This window comes from Anopheles merus, chromosome 2R (assembly GCF_017562075.2).
Source record: "Anopheles merus strain MAF chromosome 2R, AmerM5.1, whole genome shotgun sequence".
Classification (NCBI taxonomy): domain Eukaryota; kingdom Metazoa; phylum Arthropoda; class Insecta; order Diptera; family Culicidae; genus Anopheles; species Anopheles merus.
In genome coordinates, this window is record NC_054082.1 from 61,043,590 (window position 1) to 61,067,573 (window position 23,984).

At 43.2% G+C, this 23,984-nt stretch overlaps 1 protein-coding gene across 3 annotated transcripts; it reads right to left on the reverse strand.

Annotated features, from left to right (window-relative positions):
* Window positions 1–1,770: 1,770 nt before the first annotated feature.
* Window positions 1,771–10,600, reverse strand: LOC121589027. Of its 3 annotated transcripts, XM_041907588.1 has the most exons (6): window positions 10,532–10,600; window positions 9,582–9,837; window positions 9,325–9,515; window positions 3,595–4,000; window positions 3,205–3,512; window positions 1,771–3,122 (listed from the first exon to the last, which is right to left on the reverse strand). In XM_041907588.1, the coding sequence occupies exons 4-6, from the start codon at window positions 3,795–3,797 to the stop codon at window positions 1,933–1,935; spliced, it is 1,701 nt and encodes a 566-aa protein (XP_041763522.1). In that variant the 5' UTR covers window positions 3,798–4,000; window positions 9,325–9,515; window positions 9,582–9,837; window positions 10,532–10,600; the 3' UTR covers window positions 1,771–1,932. The 3 variants fall into 3 exon arrangements, with proteins under 3 accessions (XP_041763522.1, XP_041763523.1, XP_041763524.1); XM_041907589.1 differs by having other exon boundaries at window positions 9,325–9,837; window positions 10,558–10,580; XM_041907590.1 differs by lacking the exon at window positions 10,532–10,600 and adding an exon at window positions 9,870–10,126 and having other exon boundaries at window positions 9,325–9,733.
* Between the last annotated feature and the right edge of the window lie 13,384 nt (window positions 10,601–23,984).

Below are 23,984 nucleotides of genomic sequence, written 5' to 3' on the forward strand. Positions count from 1 at the left end.
TGATTTTGACAGTGAAAAGTTGTCATCGTGATGAAATTGATGTATATTTTTGAATTTATGAGCTGATAACCGTTACACACATTTCCAAAGATTCCACAACTACCCGTTATTGAATATATATATCGTGTAAACGACTTTTTGTGTAAAATTAATACATTATCGAACATTGTTTCAAATAAAAAACACGATATGATAGATTTCGACTCATCAACTTCGGTTATAAACTTTACATTGACAGATATTCGACATACGACTTTTTCGACTAACGCCTTGCGTTGGGACTTTTTTTCGGTCCCAAATACAGTCGTATCTCGGGGGACACCTCACAAGTAACAATTCACCACTGCCAAATTCACCACGATCCCTCTTTTTCAGCATTTGGAGGAACGGTTGGTTAATGTTTGCGCATGTCGAAAGGCCGATGTTCAAAATCCAAGATGGCGGCTATATCGACTGTCATGGCGGAAAAAATTTACACTGGTCTGAACAAAGGAAGAACCTTGTTTTGTACATGTTTACAATTGAATACATAAAAAAAGCGAACTTTCCCCTTCCTCAGCACTTGTTGTTTACACCCCCACCCATCTGCACTGCCTTGTATTGTCGTTCCAGTTGTCGCTTTCTTTCAACAGTGATTCTCGCTTGATATCGTTGCGTCGTGTCGCTCCTTTGGTGTTCCTGTGGATATAGATTTGAAAGAGGTTGTTATTAGAATTGAAATGGGACTGATTGATTGGTAGTCCGGTCTGTTAACCGCACGGCCATTCAGGTGTCCTGCCATCATGGGTGTTATTAATCAATATGTAATGGTATTGATTCATCATTTTAAGATTAGCGGATATAATAGAAACATGGCTGATAATAATGAGACACCCAATAATGAAAGAAACAGAGCAGTTCTACCGACTTCGTCTCGTGGCATCACCATCATAGACAACATATTGATAGTTCCGATAGTTCCTACAGTAGCACCAAAACCGGCAATAGCATCCAAACCACCAATAGCATCCAAACCACCAATAGCACCTAAACCATCAGTATCTGCAACTGATATCGCATATTCAAAGATGAATCGAGAAGAAAGGATTGAAAGGAAGATTGACATTGCTGTTAAAATGCTGGAGAAGTTATCACCGCAGGTTTCGATGATAATGAACAACGTGTGTAGAAACGAATATACCGTCCCTAGGTCATTTGAAGTAGACAGGATAAGCGATGAACATAGCCTAAACAAATTTGAACAATCGTTACAAAATGGTACGTATATGGTAAACCTAGTTTGTCAAATCGTGCATATATTAACGGATGTCACAGATTTTGACAAACGGTTAACAATTGTTCTCGATCTTTTTTTCGAAAAAGATTTTTTGAAGAAATGTTGCTGGACCGGAGAAGGCAAGCAGGGACCTAAAATTTGCTTCTCGAAGTATACGCAAATTTTAAGTCTACTAAAATTGATAGGAGGCAATCGATTGACAGAGCTTACTGACGCCTACGTAAAAACATTCCTAAACAAAAAATTTTACAATTGCAAGCCTTCAAAATCGAAAAGTTAGAAACGACAAAGAAACGAAGAATATCAGAAACGTAATTTTTATATCAGGGATATAGTTATTAGCTATAAGCTTTTTAGATATTTTTTTCCTTTCGTTATGATGAACTGTGATGAACTATACCAAATAGGGATAATAGGTTAAGTTTCTTTCAACTGTATTACGAATATCAAAACTGAAATTAAATGTGATAAATAATGGAACTCAAGGATGGGATATATCTTGTTTTATATTTTTTAAATTATATGTTATTCGAAAAGTTCTGTATTTATGGTAATAAGACTCCTTTCTTGAAATTATTTTTATTTGAGAGCAATACATGCATTCATGTGTAGGATGTAATCCAACTAGCCAGGCTACAGATCACTAAATATATGTTTTATTCCAATAAAGTATGCATGAGCGGACTAAAATAAAACGATTCGCCATCATCAACAGAAACCGCTACCAATTTAACTTTTACATTGTTTAAATCTACTTTAACTACGTCGGTTGGAATATCTGATACTCTACCTATATAATTATAAATAACTTCCGAACGGTTCGGATAACTAAATGCTGGTTGTGTTTCTGCTAATTGATGTCCTTCTATGATATACGATCCTGGAACCTGCTTAACGCTACTATACCTAATAAGCTTATTATCTTTGGTTAAAAACCAACCGTTCCTATCACCTTTCCTTAATTGAAATTTATCTGTTATGTACAATTTAACCTCATCTTTCTTATGTTTAATAATTGGATAAACCATTTTCTCCTTGCTTTCACTTGCTTCTAGCTCATTAAGTTCTGTTAACCTACATACTATTTGTTCTAACGTTCTATGACCTGTTCTAACTAGCCTTTTAAGAAAATTTAACCGGCTTTCAAAGGGATATGAGGATATTGTTGGAAGGGGTCCGAATTCACGTACATCTTCAGCTATGTGTAAAAGATTGTGAACATTACTGGTAATGTGAGATTTGCCATAAATTAAACCGAAATCCTCAACAAATTGTTTTAAAAGAGCTTCCGCGTAATCCCAATGATTTTTAAAATGATTGCTGGAAAACAATGTAATTGCAACATAAAAGAGTTTAAAATGATGATAAGCATCATCGTGAATTCTACCTCTAAGTAATGCTATGCTAATATGATTGAGAAATGTACGATATTCGGACCCCTTCCAATAAGCTAAATATTTCAGTGGCCTCATTGCCCTATTTATCTCTGCAGGTAACTTTGTCTTTGCTAGAATTTTAGAAATTTCCTCTCTATCTTCTTCGTTCCACTTCGGAAACGGTGCTAAACTACCTTCGGCATATCCTTTTCCTATTTTTTTTGCTATTCCTAAATGTAGTAAGTGTAAATCGTCTGCTATGCTTAAGATCTTAATAATATCTTTATCCTTAATATCTAATAACGGTGTTGGTCGTTTCTGATGGCTTATTTCATAATCTCCTTGCCTAAATTCCTTGTTTGTCCTCGGTTCAGCTGTTCCTTCAAATACCATTCTGTGGGTTTTTTTGTCCTTTTTTCCCACAATTTTACATTTTATACACCCGTTCGCTGCATTGAAATTCGCCACACCTGACAAATGAATAAAAAAAAAGAGGAATTTAGTAATAAACACTACAAATTAGATGTATACATTTTTCTTTGATAAACTTACCTTTTATGAACGCTCGGGCGGGAGAATCGGCGATGATAACACGAAGATCAATTCCAATTTTTGTTTTGTTGATTGTGACTCCTTGGTCCATAACACGATTAAGGTCGTCTACCAATTGACGAAGATAATCCTCCACGTTGTCAGGTTTCGACGAACCACAGAAAATGCCTAGCACCAAGACAGGCACCTCCGGAAGCTCGTGAATCTGCGCCATTATTGGCCATAATTGCGTAGGGCCACTGTTATGTAACGGAAGCCCATCTACGAAGAGATTTAAAGCAAATTTGTCCACAGTAGGCGTCGTGTTTCTGTAATAAATGAAAAAAAAAATGTATGTATATATCATTTGTGAGATGGAAAAATCATGTTACTTTAGATTTTAATTATTACTTAAAATGGCACTGAAGCGTCTTTTCGATCCCTTGGTACCATAGCTGTCCTCCTGCCACTGTGGTAATATTTTGTCTGACGTTCACGGGAGTTTTCAGAAACGTCCTTGCATCCATTGGAACGTAATATTCCGTTGTCTCGCGTATGATCCCAAGCAAATCATTTATAGCTGTGTGGGTTATTCGATGAGATAGGGCCCACATTCGTAATTTCCTAGATAATATGTTTTCAGATTGAGGATCCGTTACATAATTTTCTGTATGCTGATTATCTTCGCCTTCATCTTCGTCACTTTCGTTCAGCCATTCCTCCAACCATTCTTCTTCGGGCTCATCGTCGTCAAATACTTCTTCATCGGAGGCATTCTCATCAACGAATTCCGAACCAGCATGCGGAATTTCAATCACTGAAAGTGAAATGTAAAAAGAAACAGAACGTTAAACACTTAAGGGCCAGCAATAAGCATAAGTTATCTAAAATAGAAGCCACCGGCTTGTCACAGATGCATGTATGAACATTTTACCACCTTCCCGATATTGAAGGGTGTTAACACGAGGTCCCTAATTGACAGTCAAAGTTGTTATTGTTATTGTTGTTGTGGCGGTGACAGCTATTCGAACAGCATATTTTCGAATCATCCGTTCGAATGGCGCAAAGCTTTCGAAATGCTTCTAAAGTGAGACAGCCGTTGGATAGAAGAGCATAACCAGTTTGCGCATTAAAGGGACGAATCAGAAAATAGGTCGGCCGCGGTCAGCATAAGGGTCAACTGAGGTCGTTAAGAAAAAGGGACGCGCGCAAGCGTAAACAAAGTTAGTAGCAACATCAAGAGCAAAGGAGAAACTGCGGAAAACGTTTTTTAAAGTGTCGAAATATAAAACAGTTCCCACTATTAAAAGGAAAATTTCGCCAAGAGTTTTATTTAAGCCCTTTACTAGATTGATCGTTGCAACAATCTTTAAAAAACATTTTCATTACAATTTTCGATCTTTCTTGAAAATTTTGCGTTACAAAATGCCCGCGAGTAAGTGCGAGTGTGTGAAGTGCGATTCGCCAAACGACATCGATGATATGGTGCAATGTCAAGATTGCAAAAAGTGGTGTCACTTTAGTTGCGCTGGAGTTGGTGAAAGTGTGGCGGAAGAATACTGGGTGTGCGAAAAGTGCGTAGGAAAAGGGCCAGGACCGTCGATGAAGACGAGGCGCCCAAGGAGTGAGAAAGCGATGGCGGTTGTTGCAGGACCAAGCCAGCAGCCCGATCTTCCTAAAAGTTCGGAGAGATCGGAGTCGATGCCTGGTACAAGCGAAGAACCATCGGCTAAGCCTCTTAAAATTCCTACCGTCGCAGCAAGCCACTCGAAGAAAACCGCCTCCAACTCTTCGCGTTTGTCGGCTCAAGTGGCTCTCCAACGTTTGGAAAAGGAGCAAGCGCTGCAAAAGCAATTAATACTGGCAGAAAAACAGAAAATGGAGGCCGAGATTACGGCGAAGATGGCCAAGCTGCAGTTGCAACATGAAAGCCAACGCAACGCTTTGGAAGACGAGCTGGAGAACCTATCGGTTTATTCAGCAGCCACTAAAACCGACAGAACAGCTGAATGGGTGAAGCAACAAAGGCAGAAGCAGCAAGGAACATCATTAGCTCAAAGAGAAGTTGAGCCCTCATCGCAGCATATGCCGCAGGCAAGCTCGTCGACCCCGATAGTGACGCCGCGTGAGACTCCTGTGCGAGCGACAGCGCAGAGCATCGCGCGAGATATGTACCCGAAAAAGTTGCCTATCTTTTCGGGATGCTCGAAGGAATGGGCAGTATTTCTTAACTGCTACAACGAGTCGACAAGAGCATGCGGATATACGGACGGCGAAAATACCATACGGTTAGTAGAGTGTTTGAAAGGCCCCGCTCGAGATGCCGTTCAGTCAAAGCTAAGACTGCCCAACGCCGCACCTCTTATCATCAAGCGACTGGAGAAGCTGTTTGGAAAGCCGGCTCAGCTAATAAGGCAGCTTACGGATAGTGTGCGGAAGTTAGATCCACCGAAACCCGAACAGTTGAATAGCCTGATCACGTTCGGACTAGAAGTGGTGAACTTGTGTGACCACCTGACGCTCAGCAACATGAAAAGTCACTTTAACAACCCTGAGCTACTAGCAGACTTGGTGGAAAAACTTCCCGCTACGAGGAGGCTGGAATGGTCTCGGTTTAAAAACAAATTTGCCGAGCCAACTATTAAACACTTCGGGGAGTTCATGGAGGCTTTGGTGGATGACGCGTGCGACGTTACCGCGTATGTCCCCCCCCGAGCAGATCATCCAAGGACGTCTAGGAGTTTCCACTCACACGTCCACTCACAATCTGCCAAAACGGAAGCAAATACGAGTGTTTCGAGCGCCTCACAATTAAGTAACGTCAAGTGCCTGGTTTGTGACATTCGTGGACACGTTGCCAAACATTGTGAGTTGTTCAAACGGATGGATGTGGATGAGCGGTGTGAATGCGTATTAAGGCTACAACTCTGCTCGACTTGCCTTAACAAACACGGGTCTAAGCCGTGTAGATCACGATTTTTGTGTCGTGTACCAGGATGCAGCGGACGACATCATACTTTGCTTCACCGCGGCCAAAACACCCAGCAGGTGCACTACCAAACGCACCACGACTCTAGACAACCCGCAATTTTCCGCATCGTCTCAGTGACAGTCTACAACAAAGGGCGAGCCGTGGATGCTGTAGCTTTCCTGGACGAAGGATCATCCGTCACCCTGGTGGAAGCTGAATTAGCTTCAAAGTTGGGACTTGACGGAGAAGTGGAACCATTGGAGCTCTGCTGGACAGGCAATGTGACCAGGAGGGAATCTACATCACGACGAGTGAGCTTCCAGATATCGGCGAAGGGGGAAGGGCGGCGCTATTCTATAGCAGCCGCCCACACAGTGAAACAGCTAAGTCTACCGTCCAATAACGTAAATTACGACGCACTGATAAGATCCTTTCTACACTTGCAGCACCTTCCAACGTCATCCCTGGAGCACCGGAAACCATCGTTGCTGATCGGTCTCAATGATGTGGATTTGATCCGACCTCTGGAAACTCGGTTCGGTCTACCCCACGAACCCATCGCAGTAAGGAGCGCCCTGGGCTGGGCCATCTACGGGCCAAACAACGCAAAGACAGGAAGGACGATGCTGGGAATGCATCAAATTCCCCAGCAACTAGAAGAGAGTTCCCGCGGAAAAGTCTGCGACGAGGGAACGCAAGACGATCTTCTACAAGAGATCCTACCGGAGAGCTCCCGCGAACCCCATCGCGATGAGGGAGCTAACACGGATCTACAGGAGGAATTGGTGATTCCACAACAATCGGTGAGCGAAACACACTACCTACATACTCTACCGGTTAAGATAACAGTAGATAAATGTGCCCGCGATGTACCTCGCGACGAGGGTACAGAAAAGGTAGAAGTTGACCGCGAACTAAACGAATTGCTACGACAACAATTCTTGCTAGACGATGTAGGGACGTTTACTGGCCCGATTCCGGAGCCCAAAGATATAGAGAGAGCAAAAACTATTTTAAAAAGCACCTCATTTAAGATAGGCGGTAGGTTTATAACCGGCCTACTTTGGAAAAATGATAGTATTTGCTTCCCAGACAGCAGACCGATGGCCTTGAAACGACTGTTTGCTCTGGAGAAGAAGTTAGAAAAGGACCCTGAACTTAAAATAGAGGTACATAAGCAGATTAGGGACTATGTGGAGAACGGATTTGCCCATATTGCGTCACCAGAAGAGCTCCGTTCAGCTGATCCAAACAGAGTATGGTACCTTCCTCTTAACATCGTGTCGCATCCAAAGAAACCAACAAAAAAACGGCTAGTTTGGGATGCTGCGGCAAAGGTAGGTGGGATGTCCTTGAACTCACAACTCCTAAAAGGTCCTGACTTACTAGTAATGCTTCCTCAAGTTTTATGCACATTCAGACAAAGACGAATTGCGTTTGGAGGAGACATAGAGAAGATGTTTCACCAAATTCGCATTAAAAAGGAAGACACACATAGCCAGAGGTTTTTGTTCCGATTTGAAAAGGACCAAGATCCAAAAACATACCTCATGGATGTAGCCACCTTTGGAGCTACTTGCTCCCCCTGCTCAGCTCAATACATAATGCATCGTAACGCAGACGAATGTGCGAACGAATATCCGATAGCAGCTGCAGCCATAAAACGATCTACATATATGGATGATTATTTCGACAGCTGCGATACACGAGAAGAAGCCATCGGGCGTGCAAAACAAGTTAGATTAATTCATTCCCAAGCTGGTTTTAATATGCGAAACTGGGTGTGCAACGATCCCATCGTTTTAGAGCATCTGGAAGAACGAAAAACGAATCAAAACCCGATAGTTTTCAAAACTACAACTGATGATTGTCAGACAAGAGTACTCGGTATGGTCTGGGACCCGGCAGAAGACATTTTCCAATTTTCTTCAGCTTGGCACAAAGACTTAATCCCCTACGTGAATGAGGGGAAAAGACCAACAAAGAGAATAGCATTAAGGGTGATTATGAGCATCTTTGATCCCTTGGGAGTTCTAGCTCCTATGTTAATTCACGGTCGCTTGCTTATGCAAGATCTTTGGCGAGCACACATTAATTGGGATGAACAAATGAGCGATGATGAATTCGTCAAATGGACAAAATGGGCCGCTACACTTCCCAACATATTTGAGCTAAAAATACCACGATGGTATTTCAAAGGCGCTGGATCGATACCCCAAGAACCTATGCAATTACACGTATTTACCGACGCGAGCGAACAAGCCTATGGTTGCGTGGCGTATTTTCGAGTAAATGATGGAGGTAAAATCCGCTGCGCATTAGTAATGTCGCGAAGCAAGGTAGCGCCCTTGAAACACTTATCAGTACCAAGACTTGAGTTGCAGGCAGCCCTGTTGGGAGCGAAATTGATGAAAACGGTGTGTGAAAATCACGATTATAATGTGAGAGAAAGGTACATACACACAGATTCCCAAGTCGTACTTTCATGGCTTCGATCGCCTCCTCGGGAATTTAAGCCATTCATAGCACACCGAGTCGGAGAAATTCGAACACTCACCGACAATGCTAATTGGAGATATGTCCCTACAAAAGAAAATCCTGCAGATTGTCTCACAAAATGGAACAAGGACACAGAAATTAACGAAAAGGGTAGGTGGTTAAATGGTCCATCGTTTCTCTACCATCCAGAAGAACTCTGGCCGGAGCAAAAGACCGTAGAACCAACGATGGAAGAAAGAAGAATACCTATGCTAACCCATTCCATTACGCCTTCAACCATGCCTCTTATTGATCCGACCCGCATTTCTAAGTGGAACATATTATTGCGAACAATTGTAATTGTCAACAGATTCGTAGAGAACTGTAAACTAAAACTAAAAGGCGAGACTACTAAGGCACTAAAGGCTACCGAAAACCAAGCCAAGGTTAATCTAAGAGTAGAGCGAGCAACGATTACCCCGATAGAATCAGAGGAACTTCAACGTGCCGAAATACTCCTATTTAAACTCGCTCAAACAGAATGCTATCAAAAAGAGCTAAAAGACCTATCGCAACAAACAAATGATGAAGCAAAACCGGGCATAGATAAAACGAGTCCCCTATACAACACCGACCCGTTTATGGATGAGATGGGAATATTGAGAGTCAATGGACGAACCGCAAATGCTAACCATATTCCCTTTGATGCACGATTCCCAATCATTCTGCCTCAGCAACATGCCATAACGTCATTACTCCTGGGCCACTATCACGAAAAATATGGGCATGCTAATCGGGAAACCGTAGTGAATGAGGTTAGACAACGTCTCTATATTCCCTTTTTGAGAGCAGCCGTTGATAGAGCGATGAAAAACTGCCAACGCTGTAAGGTAAAGAAATGTAAATCACAAAACCCACGAATGGCACAACTACCTGCGCAAAGACTTACCCCCTTCCTGCGTCCGTTCACGAATGTAGGAGTCGATTATCTGGGACCAATAGACATTACTAACTTGCGCCGCAACGAAAAGCGATATGTGGCTGTTTTCACCTGTCTAGTAACGAGGGCAGTCCACCTCGAAGTAGCATATAGCCTATCGACTGAATCATGTATAATGGCCATCAGAAGATTCGTTTGCCGTAGAGGACCACCGACAGAGATTTTTTCCGATAACGGAACCAATTTCCAAGGCGCGAGTAACGAGCTAAAACGACAACTAAAGGAAGTTACTCTTACCTGCGCAGCCACCTTTACAGACACACACACTAAATGGAGCTTCAATCCTCCATCGGCACCACACATGGGTGGGGTATGGGAACGGATAGTTCGTAGTGTGAAAGAGGGATTGAACGCGTTGGATGATGGAAGGAGGTTGAACGATGAAATATTGATCACCGCGCTGACGGACGTCGAAAACTTGATTAACTCCCGACCTCTGACCTATATGCCTCAAACATCCGCGGATAATGAAGCGCTAACACCGAACCATTTTATTTTAGGCAGCTCAACAGGAAGAAAAGAAACACTGCGAGTGATACCAGACCTAGCAAACGCCCTTAAGAGCAGCTACAAGCGAGCAATCGTATTGTCCGAAGCAATGTGGGATAGGTGGCTGAAAGAATACGTCCCAACACTAAACCGCCGTACAAAGTGGCTTGAGCCGTGCAAGCCGCTTAAGCCGGGAGACTTGGTTTTTATCACGGAGGGACCGAGAAAAGAATGGATGCGAGCGATTGTTCAAGAAACGTTCCCGGGAACAGACGGTACAATAAGGCAAGCATTAATACGCACAGCGTCAGGGAAGGAATTAAAACGTCCGGTAGTAAAGCTAGCACTAATAAACGTAGAAGTAGATAAGGAACAGTTAACATAAAGAACCACAAGCACAATATCCCTACACAGTAAATTAGTGAACAACAAGTACGTGCAAGCAGACGTGTTCACGGGGTGGGGAATGTTAACACGAGGTCCCTAATTGACAGTCAAAGTTGTTATTGTTATTGTTGTTGTGGCGGTGACAGCTATTCGAACAGCATATTTTCGAATCATCCGTTCGAATGGCGCAAAGCTTTCGAAATGCTTCTAAAGTGAGACAGCCGTTGGATAGAAGAGCATAACCAGTTTGCGCATTAAAGGGACGAATCAGAAAATAGGTCGGCCGCGGTCAGCATAAGGGTCAACTGAGGTCGTTAAGAAAAAGGGACGCGCGCAAGCGTAAACAAAGTTAGTAGCAACATCAAGAGCAAAGGAGAAACTGCGGAAAACGTTTTTTAAAGTGTCGAAATATAAAACAGTTCCCACTATTAAAAGGAAAATTTCGCCAAGAGTTTTATTTAAGCCCTTTACTAGATTGATCGTTGCAACAAAGGGCTTTTAACGGTAATCACACGCGTTAATTCTGAGACAATCTGGCGTGACATGAAGGAATATAGTTGTCGAGTAAATTTTGCTTCAAATGCCACTTGTCATGCATTTAAACACACTGCACTGGTTGATCTTATTTAATATCACTGATACTTTTGAACACCATTTTTCTTATTATTTTTAAAGCATTTTATGAAGCTTTCACTTGGGGTTTTAGCTAAAGTGACGCCACAAAATAATAAAGAAAATGTACCTGGTGCTTCTTGGCGTCGGCTGGTTCCTGGTTGGTTTTCCGCTTCCCATTCTCGCTCGCACTCCTCCATTATCGCCTGCCCAAGCTTGCTTAGCATACCACTTTTCCTAGCACGCTTCACGTTCTCCATTTTCAATTAAAACACTTGGAATAAACTCTTATTTTGTTAACTGAACTAACAATGTTTAACTTGACTTGGCCGACAACGATGCTGGAATGATGATGCCGGTTTGTTTACGTTCAAATTTTACCGACTGTCATTTTCGCTTTCGCTCTTTTATGTGCCTGTCTCTTTCTCTCCACACATCATCTGAACGGTTCGAAGTCACCATACCCCCTCGCTACCTGTATGTCGATATTTCCCACCCCCGCTGTCCTAGATCTAGCTGTCAATTGTTACTTGTGCTGTATATGAATCAACGAATACGCCACAACACCCAATCAGCTGGCGGCGTAAGGCACGGGCAGAAGCTCAAGTAAGGCAAAGCAGGGTGAGGGAGGGAGAATAAGGGGACGAAAAAATGGTTGCCAATAATTTTAATTTTTTTACCGTTTTTTTTTTGCTCCGCCGCCAAAAATAGTTCGTCCATTTCGCCCACAGAGGGCGCTAAACCTGCGCAGGCCCGCGCAGCAATCGCTAAAGTTCCACGGGAGGAACGGGCCAAAATCTGCGCTGACTAGCGCAGATTTTGGTACATTTCCTGTGCAGGAAACTGCTCGAATTTGCGCAGCGGGAGGCCTCGCTACATGAATCGAAAAGTCAAAAAGTTTCTGTCAAAAGGTGGGGGGGGGGGGGGGGCAGGCGAAAACTTTACTTCAAAAAGATTTCAGAGCTGAAACCTCATCCGAAATCTTTTGGACAGGAACCCGTAAACTCAAAATGACCGCATTGTAGATGTGTAAAGGAAAAATAAGATCATTATCACAACTAAACAATTGTGTTGTCACGCGTACAACCCGGCAGTCAACCACTCTCTACATAATAAATGAGTATCTAGGATAAATGCACCTATAGTGGTGCTAGTACCAATAGTGGGGCCCTTTCCGTTTTAAGTTCGTAGGCTGATTTCAACCTATCAGCTGTTTGCATTGTATAGCAGTTTCCGAGCAGCTATCTAAGTGGGTATAATATATAGGTGGGCTTATCCCAAGGTGTATAAATTTAGAAAGCTGATTTTTATCGCTTCTTCTTTTGAATGAAGATTTTAAGAGTGTTTTGAGTATTCGTCAAGCTTACAGAAAGCCTGTTTGAGCAAAAGTTTTCACCCATCCTGTCAAAAAGTGATATTCAAATTTGGTCATAAAAACATGCTATGAGACTACCTGGACTACATACACTTTGATTCTAGATTTCATCACCAGATCTCTATAACGCACCTTGGGATGTAAACACCACCTTGTTTTGAAATTTTTCGAGCAGGTACTCGTAACTAATTCTAGCTTTGAGGCTTAAATAATCCAGACTGAAAATTGCAGGCTAGTTTTGTGTGTGGTTTTGTACGGAGTCCCGCTGCGCAAATTCGAGCAGTTTCCAGCGCAGGAAATGTACCAAAATCTGCGCTGGCCAGCAGCGATTCCTTCAGCGATTCCTGCGCAGGCCTGCGCAGGGTTAGCGCCATCTGTTGGCGAAATGGACGAACTATTTATGGCGGCGGAGCAAAAAAAAAAAAAACGGTCAAAAAATTTAAAATTATTGGCGCCCATTTTCTCGTCCGCTTCTTCCCCCTCCCTCACCATACCTTGCCTTACTTGCGCTTCTACCCGTGCCTTCCGCCGCCAGCTGATTGGCTGTCGCGGTGTATGGCGTTGATACTCATATGTGCATTGCGGTTGTGTATTGTTATTGGTGGATGTTAGCATTTATTAATTTGTGCGTGACCTCAAGCCGGTCTCATGGTACAGTCGTCAACTCGTACGACTTAACAACATGCCCGTCATGGGTTCAAGCCCCAAATAGACCGTGCCGCCATACGTAGGACTGACTATCCTGCTATGGGGGAAATCAATAAGTCACTGAAAGCCAACCCCACAAGTGGGTTGGCAGGCCTTGACCGGCATCGGTTGTTGAGCCAAACAAGAAGAAGAAGTGTGACCTTGAGACGCTGTGGGAGAAGCTGGATTGGGATTCAAAGTGTTATCGGTGTATTGATGGTTTATTTTATTTCGTGCCGCTGCTGATTGTAGGAGTTGAGAGGCGTAGAGCAGGAATTAAATATCCAAGTGTCGCGGAAAGGTCAGAAAATAGGAGACGGGAGGAAACAGTATTACCTAACGGGCAGCGCATAGAAATTTGAAATAAGGCGAAAGACGGAGAGAGAGAGAGAGACCAAACAAAAGGAAAGAGACCGAGAGAGAAGCGAGCGAAAACAAAAAAGCGCGGCATGCGGAATCTGACAGGAGGAGTTGAGTCAGTCTTGTGATTAATTGCGTAGAGGAAAGATCGGCAAGTGCAAACGAAAAATAAAATTGTAAAAATGAGCGAAAATCACGACAATGGCGCATGTCGGTAAGTGATTTTTAAGAATATTGATGGAATACGCCCGTGAGTGTGTAATAAGTCCCCTGCGAGGGTAATAAGAAGTCCCCTGCGAGGGTATTAAGAAATCCCCTGTGAGGGTAATAAGAAGTCCCCTGTGAGGGTAATAAGAAGTCCCCTGCGAGGGTAATAAGAAGTCCCCTGCGGGGGTACAAAAAAAAAATTATAAAAAAAAGTCCCCTGAGAGGGTAATAAGTCCCCTGCGAGGGTAATAAGAAATCCCCTGTGAGGGTAATAAAAAAAGTCCCCTGCGAGGGTAATAAGAAGTCCCCTGAGAGGGTAATAAGAAGTCACCTGGGAGGGTGATAAGAAGTCCCCTGTGAGGGTAAAAAGGAGTTTCTTGTGAGAATAGTAAGAAGAAAGTAACGCGTATCCAAGGAATGACAATCGATGGCGTGAGTTCTAGGTTTATTGTTCTCCATCTTCCGTGAGTCGAAACTTGTATGAGTGTGTGTGCGTACGAGCCATGTATATGCGCGTTTGTGTCGTACGTGCGCGTCTGTACATTTATATACATATATAATAACAAGTGGCACGTAGGGTTCAATTGTAATGAACAAATGCGTACCATCATATCACATGAACGATAAGAGAAAAAAGCGGAACAAAAAGCCCACACAGTCACACATAGCATCTTGATACCGTAGAGAAACGGCGTTGATTTCGATTATTCGTGTTTTCGGCCGCACTTAAGGCGGCGCTCTACCAGCAATCGAATACGACATCCGACACGAACAAACCCATATAATCATATGGAGGTGCACTGTCAAACACAAACCAACAAACAAGACAAACATGTCATATACCATACATTTTCACGTTCAATGTCGTGTTCCATTGGTGCTTAACCGTAGAGTTAAATCAAACCTACAAGAATTGAACCAAAAGTTATAGGGTTTTAAAGTTGACAACTTAAAGGTTAACAAGAGCCGCACACGTAACAAACAAAATCCTTAAGAGTTGGGCTTACTACCAGTGAGCTGGGAGGGTTCGAGCAGTTCACAAAATTAGGATTACTTAGTGACACAATTTCTGATTTTTGCGTGTTTGCTATTTAAGGTTGGAGGATGTGCTAAGTGGAATATTTTTCATAGATTTTTATCCTCATGAAATTGTAGGTGGTATTTTTTTAAAGGACCATAGATGTGTCAATTATTACTGGCATTCCGTTTTTATCCTTATTTATATTTTTTACCATTTCCAAGTTTATGAATTATGAAATAATAATGTATAAACAAATAAATAAATTAAAATAATTTAAAATTGTAATGATTATAATTAAATCAATACAATATTAAATAAATAACATTAGATTCACCCAATATTGGACACTTATCATACATCAATATTGCTAGACAATCTTGTAAAGTACAACGTTGAAATATTATACTCACTTAAATCAAGTAGCCGAACTTAGTAACATATAGGGCAAAATATAACATATACATTGCCAATATGATAGGTCCCAAATGAGTGGCACAACTATTCTCAGTGATGATTTTCATCAATTGCGGTGTTTTTTTTCTTTGGTGTACTGTTAAACATTGATTAATTCTTCTGTTTTATCCTTAAATAACCGTACGTTAATTATATTTTCAGTAGTAACAATATTTCGCACGCCGAAGCCTTAACTATGTTGAAGGCATTAATGGCAGAGAAGCAGAGAAACCGGTTTCTCGAAGCACAGATAGAAGCAACACAAAAACGGCCTAGCCACAAGAACGGTTGGTTTGAAGAAGATTCTGACGCTCAGTCTCTGGAGCCTCTGCCATGTTTTACTTCAACAACACGTGAGGTTACCCCAAATCCACATGGAGAACTATCAACAATGACGGCAATGTCCTTTGCAACCTTACAAATGTCAAGCTGCATCCCAAATCCAGGAGAAGAGGAAATTGATAGCAGTACGTTTCAAAGATGGAAAGGTCAGTTTGAAGCAGCTATGGATTTTGCTGGAATTTCAGATGAAACCATGAAAATGAATGCATTCAAAATGAAAGCTGGGTCCAAGCTTTTGGACATGTTGCTAATGACACCTTCCGATAGTTCACTTAAAGATGAAAAAGAGTTCCCATATTCAAATGCAATAGAGCGATTGGAAAAATACTACTGTTCGCACGATTATGTATTTTTCCAAAGACAAAAACTCCGATCTTTGGTGCAGAACAAAAACGAATCCGACTCATCTTACGTGAAAAGAGTAATTGAATGCGCAAAAATCTGCAACTATAAAAAAGATCAATTACTGGAGACAGTCGTCGACGTTACATCCACACACGCTACAAACGCAAAGGTGCGAGCAATCGGTAGAAAAGTTCTTCGAAAGAGCGGGTCACTTGTCGATTTTTTAGATCGTGTGCGTGCCTGCGAGATTGAAAGCATAAATGAAGAGACATTCGCTATAAAACATCAACCAAACAAAATAGGAGAAATAGCGGCTGTGTCTTATGGATCTCGCCCAATTGATTCGTACAGAAAAGGATACCAACACAGTAATTCGTATCGGCGGAGCTACTCGACCAGGCAACCGTCCAGCAGTTGGAACAAAGGAGAGTCATCACAACATACAACGGATCGTTTTTCTTCAAATCGTCGCGAGCGTTGTTGGAGATGCTCGGGAAATTATCATTTACCAGAGGATTGCCATGCAGCTAATAAAAGATGCCACAACTGCCAGGTCGTTGGCCACATCGAGAGAGCATGCCGGTTGATCCCGCAACACCTTGCAAAACGACGGGCGACGGAAACAACCGAACCAGCCCAGACAACGAAAATTCGGAAAATTGCGGCTATCTCGGATAACAACTGTCTAGATGGGTCGGAACACAAAGAAGGAGCAACGAATTTTAACACCCAGCCTGAGGTCAGATAATTATCTGTTTTTCTATCACTAACACAAATTCTTAACATTCAAGTTAGAGCTCTAACATATCGTACAATACAACCATTAATAACGTTTACATAAACACTTCTTAAAAATATAAAGATATATAAATGGTACAGTGGAACTTAAGCAATATAAACATACAAATAGTATTTAATTGTTTTCAGCCTTTTAATTGAAGTTTAGTCGAATTAATCACTTATTCAATTTTCGATTTTAGAAACATAAATCCAATGAATTGACAGACTTGGAGTCAAACAAAATAAAGGAGCGAAGTGTTTTAATAAACACAATGGTACAAAAGGAGTATGACGAATGCTGCGTAGTAGGCTATTTGGCTGGAATGCCGATCAACTTTTTGATCGACTCCGGTGCAGACGTTAACACGATCGACAAGACCAACTTCGACTGCTTGATCGGAAGCAATCTCCGAAGAAACCTGCTATACAGTAAAAAAACAGGCACAGATAGACCATTAAAAGCTTACGGTGTACAAGATGAAATTCCGGTAATCGCATCCTTTGTGGCGGAATTATATATTTCCGAGGATCGACCTCGTCTTATGGAAAAATTCTACGTGATCCCAAACGCAAGAGCATTGCTTAGCAGAGGCACTGCGATAAGGTATAGCGTATTGCAATTAGGTATGGAAGTACAAGTCCAGAACCGAGCAAAGAGTAACACTATAAATCTTCGGCCGGGTGAAATTTTAGCCGCGTTAAATGCGAGTGAATTCCCTAGATTCAAGGTCGCCCCCGTTATACTAAAATACGATAAGGAATTACCCCCGTCACGGAACGTCTTTACGAGCATACCCCCAGCGTTTAGAAACGAAACAGAAAGACGACTAAAAGACTTACTGTCGGCTGGCATAATAGAGCGCGTAACGGAACAGATGGATAGGTCATTTTGTTCCTCACTATTGGTGGTCCCAAAAGGAAAATCGGATATCCGACTCGTGGTTGACCTCAGAGGCCCTAATAGAAATATAATAAGGACACCATTCAGAATGCCCACACTAGAAGCTATCCTAGCAAAACTCAATGGATCACGCTGGTTTTCGACAATAGACCTAACAAGCGCATTCTTTCACGTTGAGTTGCATGAATCTTGCCGACATTTAACGAACTTTTTCGCTGGAGACGGAACCTATAGGTTCAAGAGACTTCCGTTTGGCCTTTGCAACTCTCCGGATATTTTTCAAGAGATACTCGAAACTATCGTACTGGAAGGATGCAAGGGAACCATCAATTATCTGGACGATATATTAGTGTACGGAAAGAGTAAAGAGGATCACGACGAGAATCTGCAAAAAGTTCTCCAGCGTCTGAGTGATCACAACGTCCAGCTTAACACCACTAAATGCATATTTGGGACAAAGGCTGTTAAATTTTTGGGTTTCAACCTATCCGGTGACGGGTGGAGGGTCGAAGACGACAAAAAGAAAGCTATAGAAAACGCACGTAGACCTGAAACGATTGCGGAGGTAAAAAGCTTTCTAGGGTTGATGAACTTTACCGAACGGTTCATTCCCAACAGAGCAGATAAAACTACAAGGCTAAGATCTCTGGCTAAAGCAGATTGCTTTTACTGGGAGAAAGAAGACGAGGACGAATTTAACTACCTTAAAAAGGAAGCCCTAAACTCTATCACAAGACTCGGTTATTTCGATCACAAGGACGTCACTGAACTATTTGTAGATGCATCCCCAGTAGGCATTGGAGCAGTATTAGTTCAATTCTGTAATAGCAGTAAACCACGAATAATTGCATGTGCGTCCAAAGCCCTTACATCCACCGAGCAGAAATACCCTCAAACGCAAAAGGAAGCGCTCGCAATCGTTTGGGGTGTTGAAAGATTCTCGTACTACCTCATTAACATTTTCTTTACAATAAGGACTGATTCGGAAGCGAACGAGTTTATTTTTAGTGGTTCACATCGTATGGGGAAACGAGCTATCACACGAGCAGAAGCATGGGCGCTGCGCCTTCTGCCATATCAGTTTAAAATAGATCGAGTTCCTGGACATTGCAACGTTGCCGACGCATTGTCTAGATTAATTCACAGATCACAGATAGACGACCCATTCGACGAAAGTAACGATAAACACGTTCTGTACTCACTGGACGCGGGAAGTATGAGTATCTCGTGGGCCGAAATCCAAGAGGCTTCAGAGAAGGACGAAGAACTTTCCGGAGTAAGATCGGGGATTCGCATTGGAAAATGGCAAAAAAACCTCATACGATACGAGTCAGAGGCAAAAAACCTGAGAGTTCTAGGTCCGTTGGTATTCAAAAATGATTTAGTCGTGCTACCTTCCGCTCTTCGCCAAACAGCTCTCGAGGCCGCTCATCGGGGTCACATAGGATGTGGAGCAACAAAACGAATATTAAGAGAGTTTTTTTGGTGGCCTAACATGGCAAAAGAAGCAGTTAATTTTGTTAATAGCTGCGAAACATGTATTTCTATTTCAAGAAAGAATCCGCCTATACCATTAGCAAGTCGCGAGCTACCGGACGGACCCTGGGAAATTCTGCAGATTGACTTCTTGTCTCTTCAAGGCTGTGGGACAGGGGAATTCTTGTTAGTTGTCGACACATATTCCCGTTACTTGCAAATTTCGGAAATGAGATCAACAGATGCCAAGAATACTAATTCTGCCTTATTTAAGCTCTTTTCAGTCTGGGGTTTACCCTTGATCATCCAGAGTGATAACGGACCACCATTTCAGAGCACAGAATTTATAGGATGCTGGGAAGATAAAGGGGTGAAAATTCGAAAATCCATTCCCTTGAGTGCTCAGTCAAATGGGTCCATCGAGAGACAGAACCAAGGCATAATTAAGGCGATGGCGGCGGCGAAACAAGAGGGAAGAAATTGGAGATCAGCGATGAACGAATACATACACGTGCATAACACACGAAGGCATCATTCTCGGCTAGGCGTCACCCCATTCGAGCTTCTAGTGGGCTGGCGCTACAGAGGAACTTTCCCTTGTTTATGGGACACTAAGGAAGCATTGGACCGAGTGACGGTACGCGAAGATGACGCGGCAGCAAAACTGGTCAGCAAACAATTCGCCGACGAACACCGAGGCGCAAGAGAGAGAGACATCAGTGCAGGTGATCGCGTCGTGGTGGCTATCCCACAAAGAACAAAGACAGATCCATCGTTCACCAGCGAAGAATATACCGTCCTTAATAGGAATGGAGCAAAAGTAGTTCTCGTTAGTGATACAGGCGTAAAGATAGCAAGGAATGTTAACGACGTCAAGCTGAAGGTAGATCGATTCAGGCACTACTCTCAACGTGACTCGGAGGAAGAACAATCGCTAACGGATTCTATACCAATACAAGATACAGATAAGGAGGTTAGAGAACTAGACAGACCAAAAAGGCTCGTGCGGATACCAGATAGATTCAAGGATTCAGTTATGTACAACATCACATAGGTTAGGAGATCGTTTATTTCTAGAATTAAATTGCGTATAACGTCAAAAGTGATATTTTTACTATTTATATATGTTCCTTAAGATACAATTCACTTAAAAAAAAAAAACATAGTTTTTAAGCAAACACTTGAAGAGTAGGAAAGGGGAAAGATGTAGGAGTTGAGAGGCGTAGAGCAGGAATTAAATATCCAAGTGTCGCGGAAAGGTCAGAAAATAGGAGACGGGAGGAAACAGTATTACCTAACGGGCAGCGCATAGAAATTTGAAATAAGGCGAAAGACGGAGAGAGAGAGAGAGACCAAACAAAAGGAAAGAGACCGAGAGAGAAGCGAGCGAAAACAAAAAAGCGCGGCATGCGGAATCTGACAGGAGGAGTTGAGTCAGTCTTGTGATTAATTGCGTAGAGGAAAGATCGGCAAGTGCAAACGAAAAATAAAATTGTAAAAATGAGCGAAAATCACGACACTGATGAGACCATTCGATGCCCCTGCCAGTTGAGGGTGAAGAAGCCTATTTAAAACAAGCGTAGGAGAACGTCTAACACTAATCAAATATTTTTTAATTTGAACATGTTTGATGCTTCAACGACCTTCTATGCATCATGTAGCACAGTGTATAGTGGTTATAATTTTTTTTTAATTTGCCGAAATCTGTCTCCAGTTTTTGGGTCTCGACACACACACGCACACAGCGCGGGGAAAGTGACCGTTCACTCTATCATGTCGCGATTCCCCACCCCGCCCTGCGCTTTGAATGAGGATGCGCTAACAGATAGCTGAACCAGCCGTTCTACTGATAAGGTAGCCGTAATCGATCATGCGGGGAGGGGGGGGGGGTTGGTGGAGGGTGCGTGATCGCGTGCGCGACTTCGGGAGCGCGCGCTCTCGTGGGTGCGTGCTGGCGTGCGCGCTTTCGTGCGTGCGTGCTCGCGTGCGCGTATACGTGCATGTGTGTGTGCGTGCGTGCGAGTGTGTGTGCATGCGTGCTGGCGTGCGCGTGTTCGTGTATGTGTGCGTGTGTGTGTGTGAGTTTGAGTGCGCGTGTTTGTGTGTTTGTGTGTGTGTGTGCGTTTGGAAACCCTAAAACTATTTGATTCTGATGCGTACATTTTCATCCGTTGCGGCTACAAAGTCCATGGATTTTCGATCTCGCTACCTGAGCGACAACACAACCATTAGCATTGGCATCTTTGCGATCGGCTCTGCTGTTGGGGGTATTAAAAAGACACACGATCTAAGCAAACGTGCGTGTGATATGTAGCACATTTCTTTCCAATTCAGCTAGCGGACGCAAGTGGAAACAACATTTTGAAATGCATCCATACAAAAGAGGATTCTGGATTTGTTTATTACGGTGCGCGTATAGTGCTGCACCTGTCCGTCCAGAATCTGGTGGCTTGTTGGTTTGTATCGTTATCATGACGCCGATTGCCGGCAATGCCTTGGAATGAGTTCGGATCGGTAGGTTCATGTTTTGGTCGAGTGCATTCCGTGCATTTGTCGCGCCACAGCAGTAGACCCGGCAGCACCAAAGTCAAAACAAAAACCTTCCCCGAGTGTGGACTACTATGCTAAGTTCTTCTTCTTCTTCTTATTATTATTATTATTATTATTATTATTATTATTGTCATTATAGCCTACGCGATCATACCGGCCTTTTCAGAACTTGAGTACCACGTAGCCGGATAGTCAGCTCTTGCTACGGCGGACGGTTCATACGCGGTTAGAATCCACGACGGGCATGCAGATGGGAGTAATGAGGTGCCGCGGGATCGCTCCTATCCAGCGGGCAACTTGCATACAGCCACACTGTTTCCTGCCCGATGCATACGCTGCAGGCAGGAGGAAGGATGCACTCTACAGTAAAAAAACACCGTCATGAACCAGCGGCGGATCTACCGGTAGGCGGACTAGGCAGTCGCCGAAGATCTCTAGTATGTAGTATGGCGTATGTTTACAAGTGGACATTATGTATGTTTACAAGAGAATTAGCGGCAAGGGCCCGCGGAAAGATGGTCGTTGTGGCACCGTGGCTAGAGAATCATTTGCCAACCCCCCCTCCCCCCTCATGCCGGCAATAATTGTAGGGCCGGTGAACGATGATCGTAGGGGTCCCATGATCGAAGCCCCCCCCCCCTTCCCCCGCCGGCAATATAAGTATACTGTTCTATTTCCCAACAGCTGTGTGCCAGTACCCCCTCCTCCCTGTCATCAGTTACCATTTAGAGGCGCCTCAACTCGTCATTCCGCCTAGGGACCCCGTTTCCCCTAATCCGCCACTATCATGAACACCTTCCTTTCTTTGACCGATGGATCATAACATTCCGGAAGAAATTACATTTGGCGACAGTTTTGCATACACACGCACACTCACACCCATGCGTAGGATGCTTAGCATATCTATGTAATCCACAACAAACGAAATCAACAGCTTAGTGTTATGCTTAATGCTTAACACGTTCAGTTCGATGGCAGGCCCCAGGGACTGCCAGTGGACTTTCCAGTATGCCGGTTTCACAATCAGCTTGCGTTCTAGATGCCGGCGGAACGGAATGTTGATGAAAATCAGCGCCGGGCTGAACGTGTCAATGCGAATTAGGGTTCTGCGCGTTGCACAGCAAACCCCCCAGCGTGAGCTAGCGATTCCTTGGTCATTTTTACATTGCAGCGTTTGAACTCATTGCGCTTTTTTGGTTTGATTTGTGAAAATTCAACTTCATCGCCGCAATGTTTGTTAACGGCATTTTTAGGCGACACAACAGCTCGCGAGCATTGACCACACGCGAGAAAGAGATGGCGCTATGGAGGGAAAAAGCACGGACGACGGCTGACAGCGATTGTCCGTCTGATGCACCAACACATCCAAACCTTCGACAGCGCGTTCAGGCGAGGGGTATGAGGCGGAGGCAGGGACGGGTAGCTCGACGAGCTGCTTGACAAATTTGCCGTTGGAGAGAAAAGGAAGGAAGGCATGATAAAATTCTCAGAACTCCATGATTTCTTCCGTCGCTTTGCGCAGCGGGGTACGTTTCCTTGAAGGCGGCTGCGGCGGCTTGCAGGTGTTGTCTGATGAACACTTGATCGGCACTTTGTCTTTTATATCCGATTATCACTTCATTAATGTGTTTTTTCGCTATTAATTTAGGTAAAGACAACATCTTTACCGCTTGTTCTTTCGCCTGGATTTTCACTATTTTGTAAACTATTTTGAGCGCTTTTGCAATAAAAATCAAGGCGATCAGAGGCAAAATCAGGTTAAGTTTGAACTCGTGTGCCTGGTGTTTTTCAGTGTGTATGTTTTGGGTCTGAACGATGGTGAGGTCGTTATTGCCCTTAACGTTTTTTGTTGGCACGATGTGCACCTCGTGCAAATGAGCTGCCGCAATATTTACAAAACAACGAGCTGTCAAGGACAGCTCGAATAATTCGTAAAAGAAACTCCAGATGGCGTTGTGAGTTAGATAAGGACGACCAGATATCCGCAAAATGAGACAACTGGCTTAGCTGTTAAGTAGGGCCAATAAGGGAAAAGTTCGACAAAGGTCGCTAAGCGAGGTTACTTAGGGTCAAGTAGATCAGCTGGTCTGAAACAAAGCGCCATTGAAGACGGCGCTTAGTTGCAAATTATACAGGAGCAAAGACAGACCAATTTTTGAACTGATCGGCGGAACCCTGAATACGCGAGCGACAGTTGCAAAAATTCTGAAGCAGCAACTGAAACATTAAGCTACAACCGTAGCAACATTCAAAAATTGTTTCAATATTTACTTCGAAAATAAAGTCCCTACCAGTGTTCGTCGCGATGAGTACGAGTTTTAATCGTGGTGGCTGCGAGGGGCATAATAACGTGACTATAATGCTGTG

Coding starts and splice junctions, on each gene's coding strand:
- LOC121589027 (XM_041907588.1), bottom strand. CDS start 3,797: ATGTGGGCCCTATCTCATCGAATAACCCACACAGCTATAAATGATTTG. Junction 3,513..3,594: donor ACGCTTCAGTGCCATTTTAA/GTAATAATTAAA, acceptor CATTTATTACAG/AAACACGACGCCTACTGTGG. Junction 3,123..3,204: donor CGCCCGAGCGTTCATAAAAG/GTAAGTTTATCA, acceptor TTCATTTGTCAG/GTGTGGCGAATTTCAATGCA.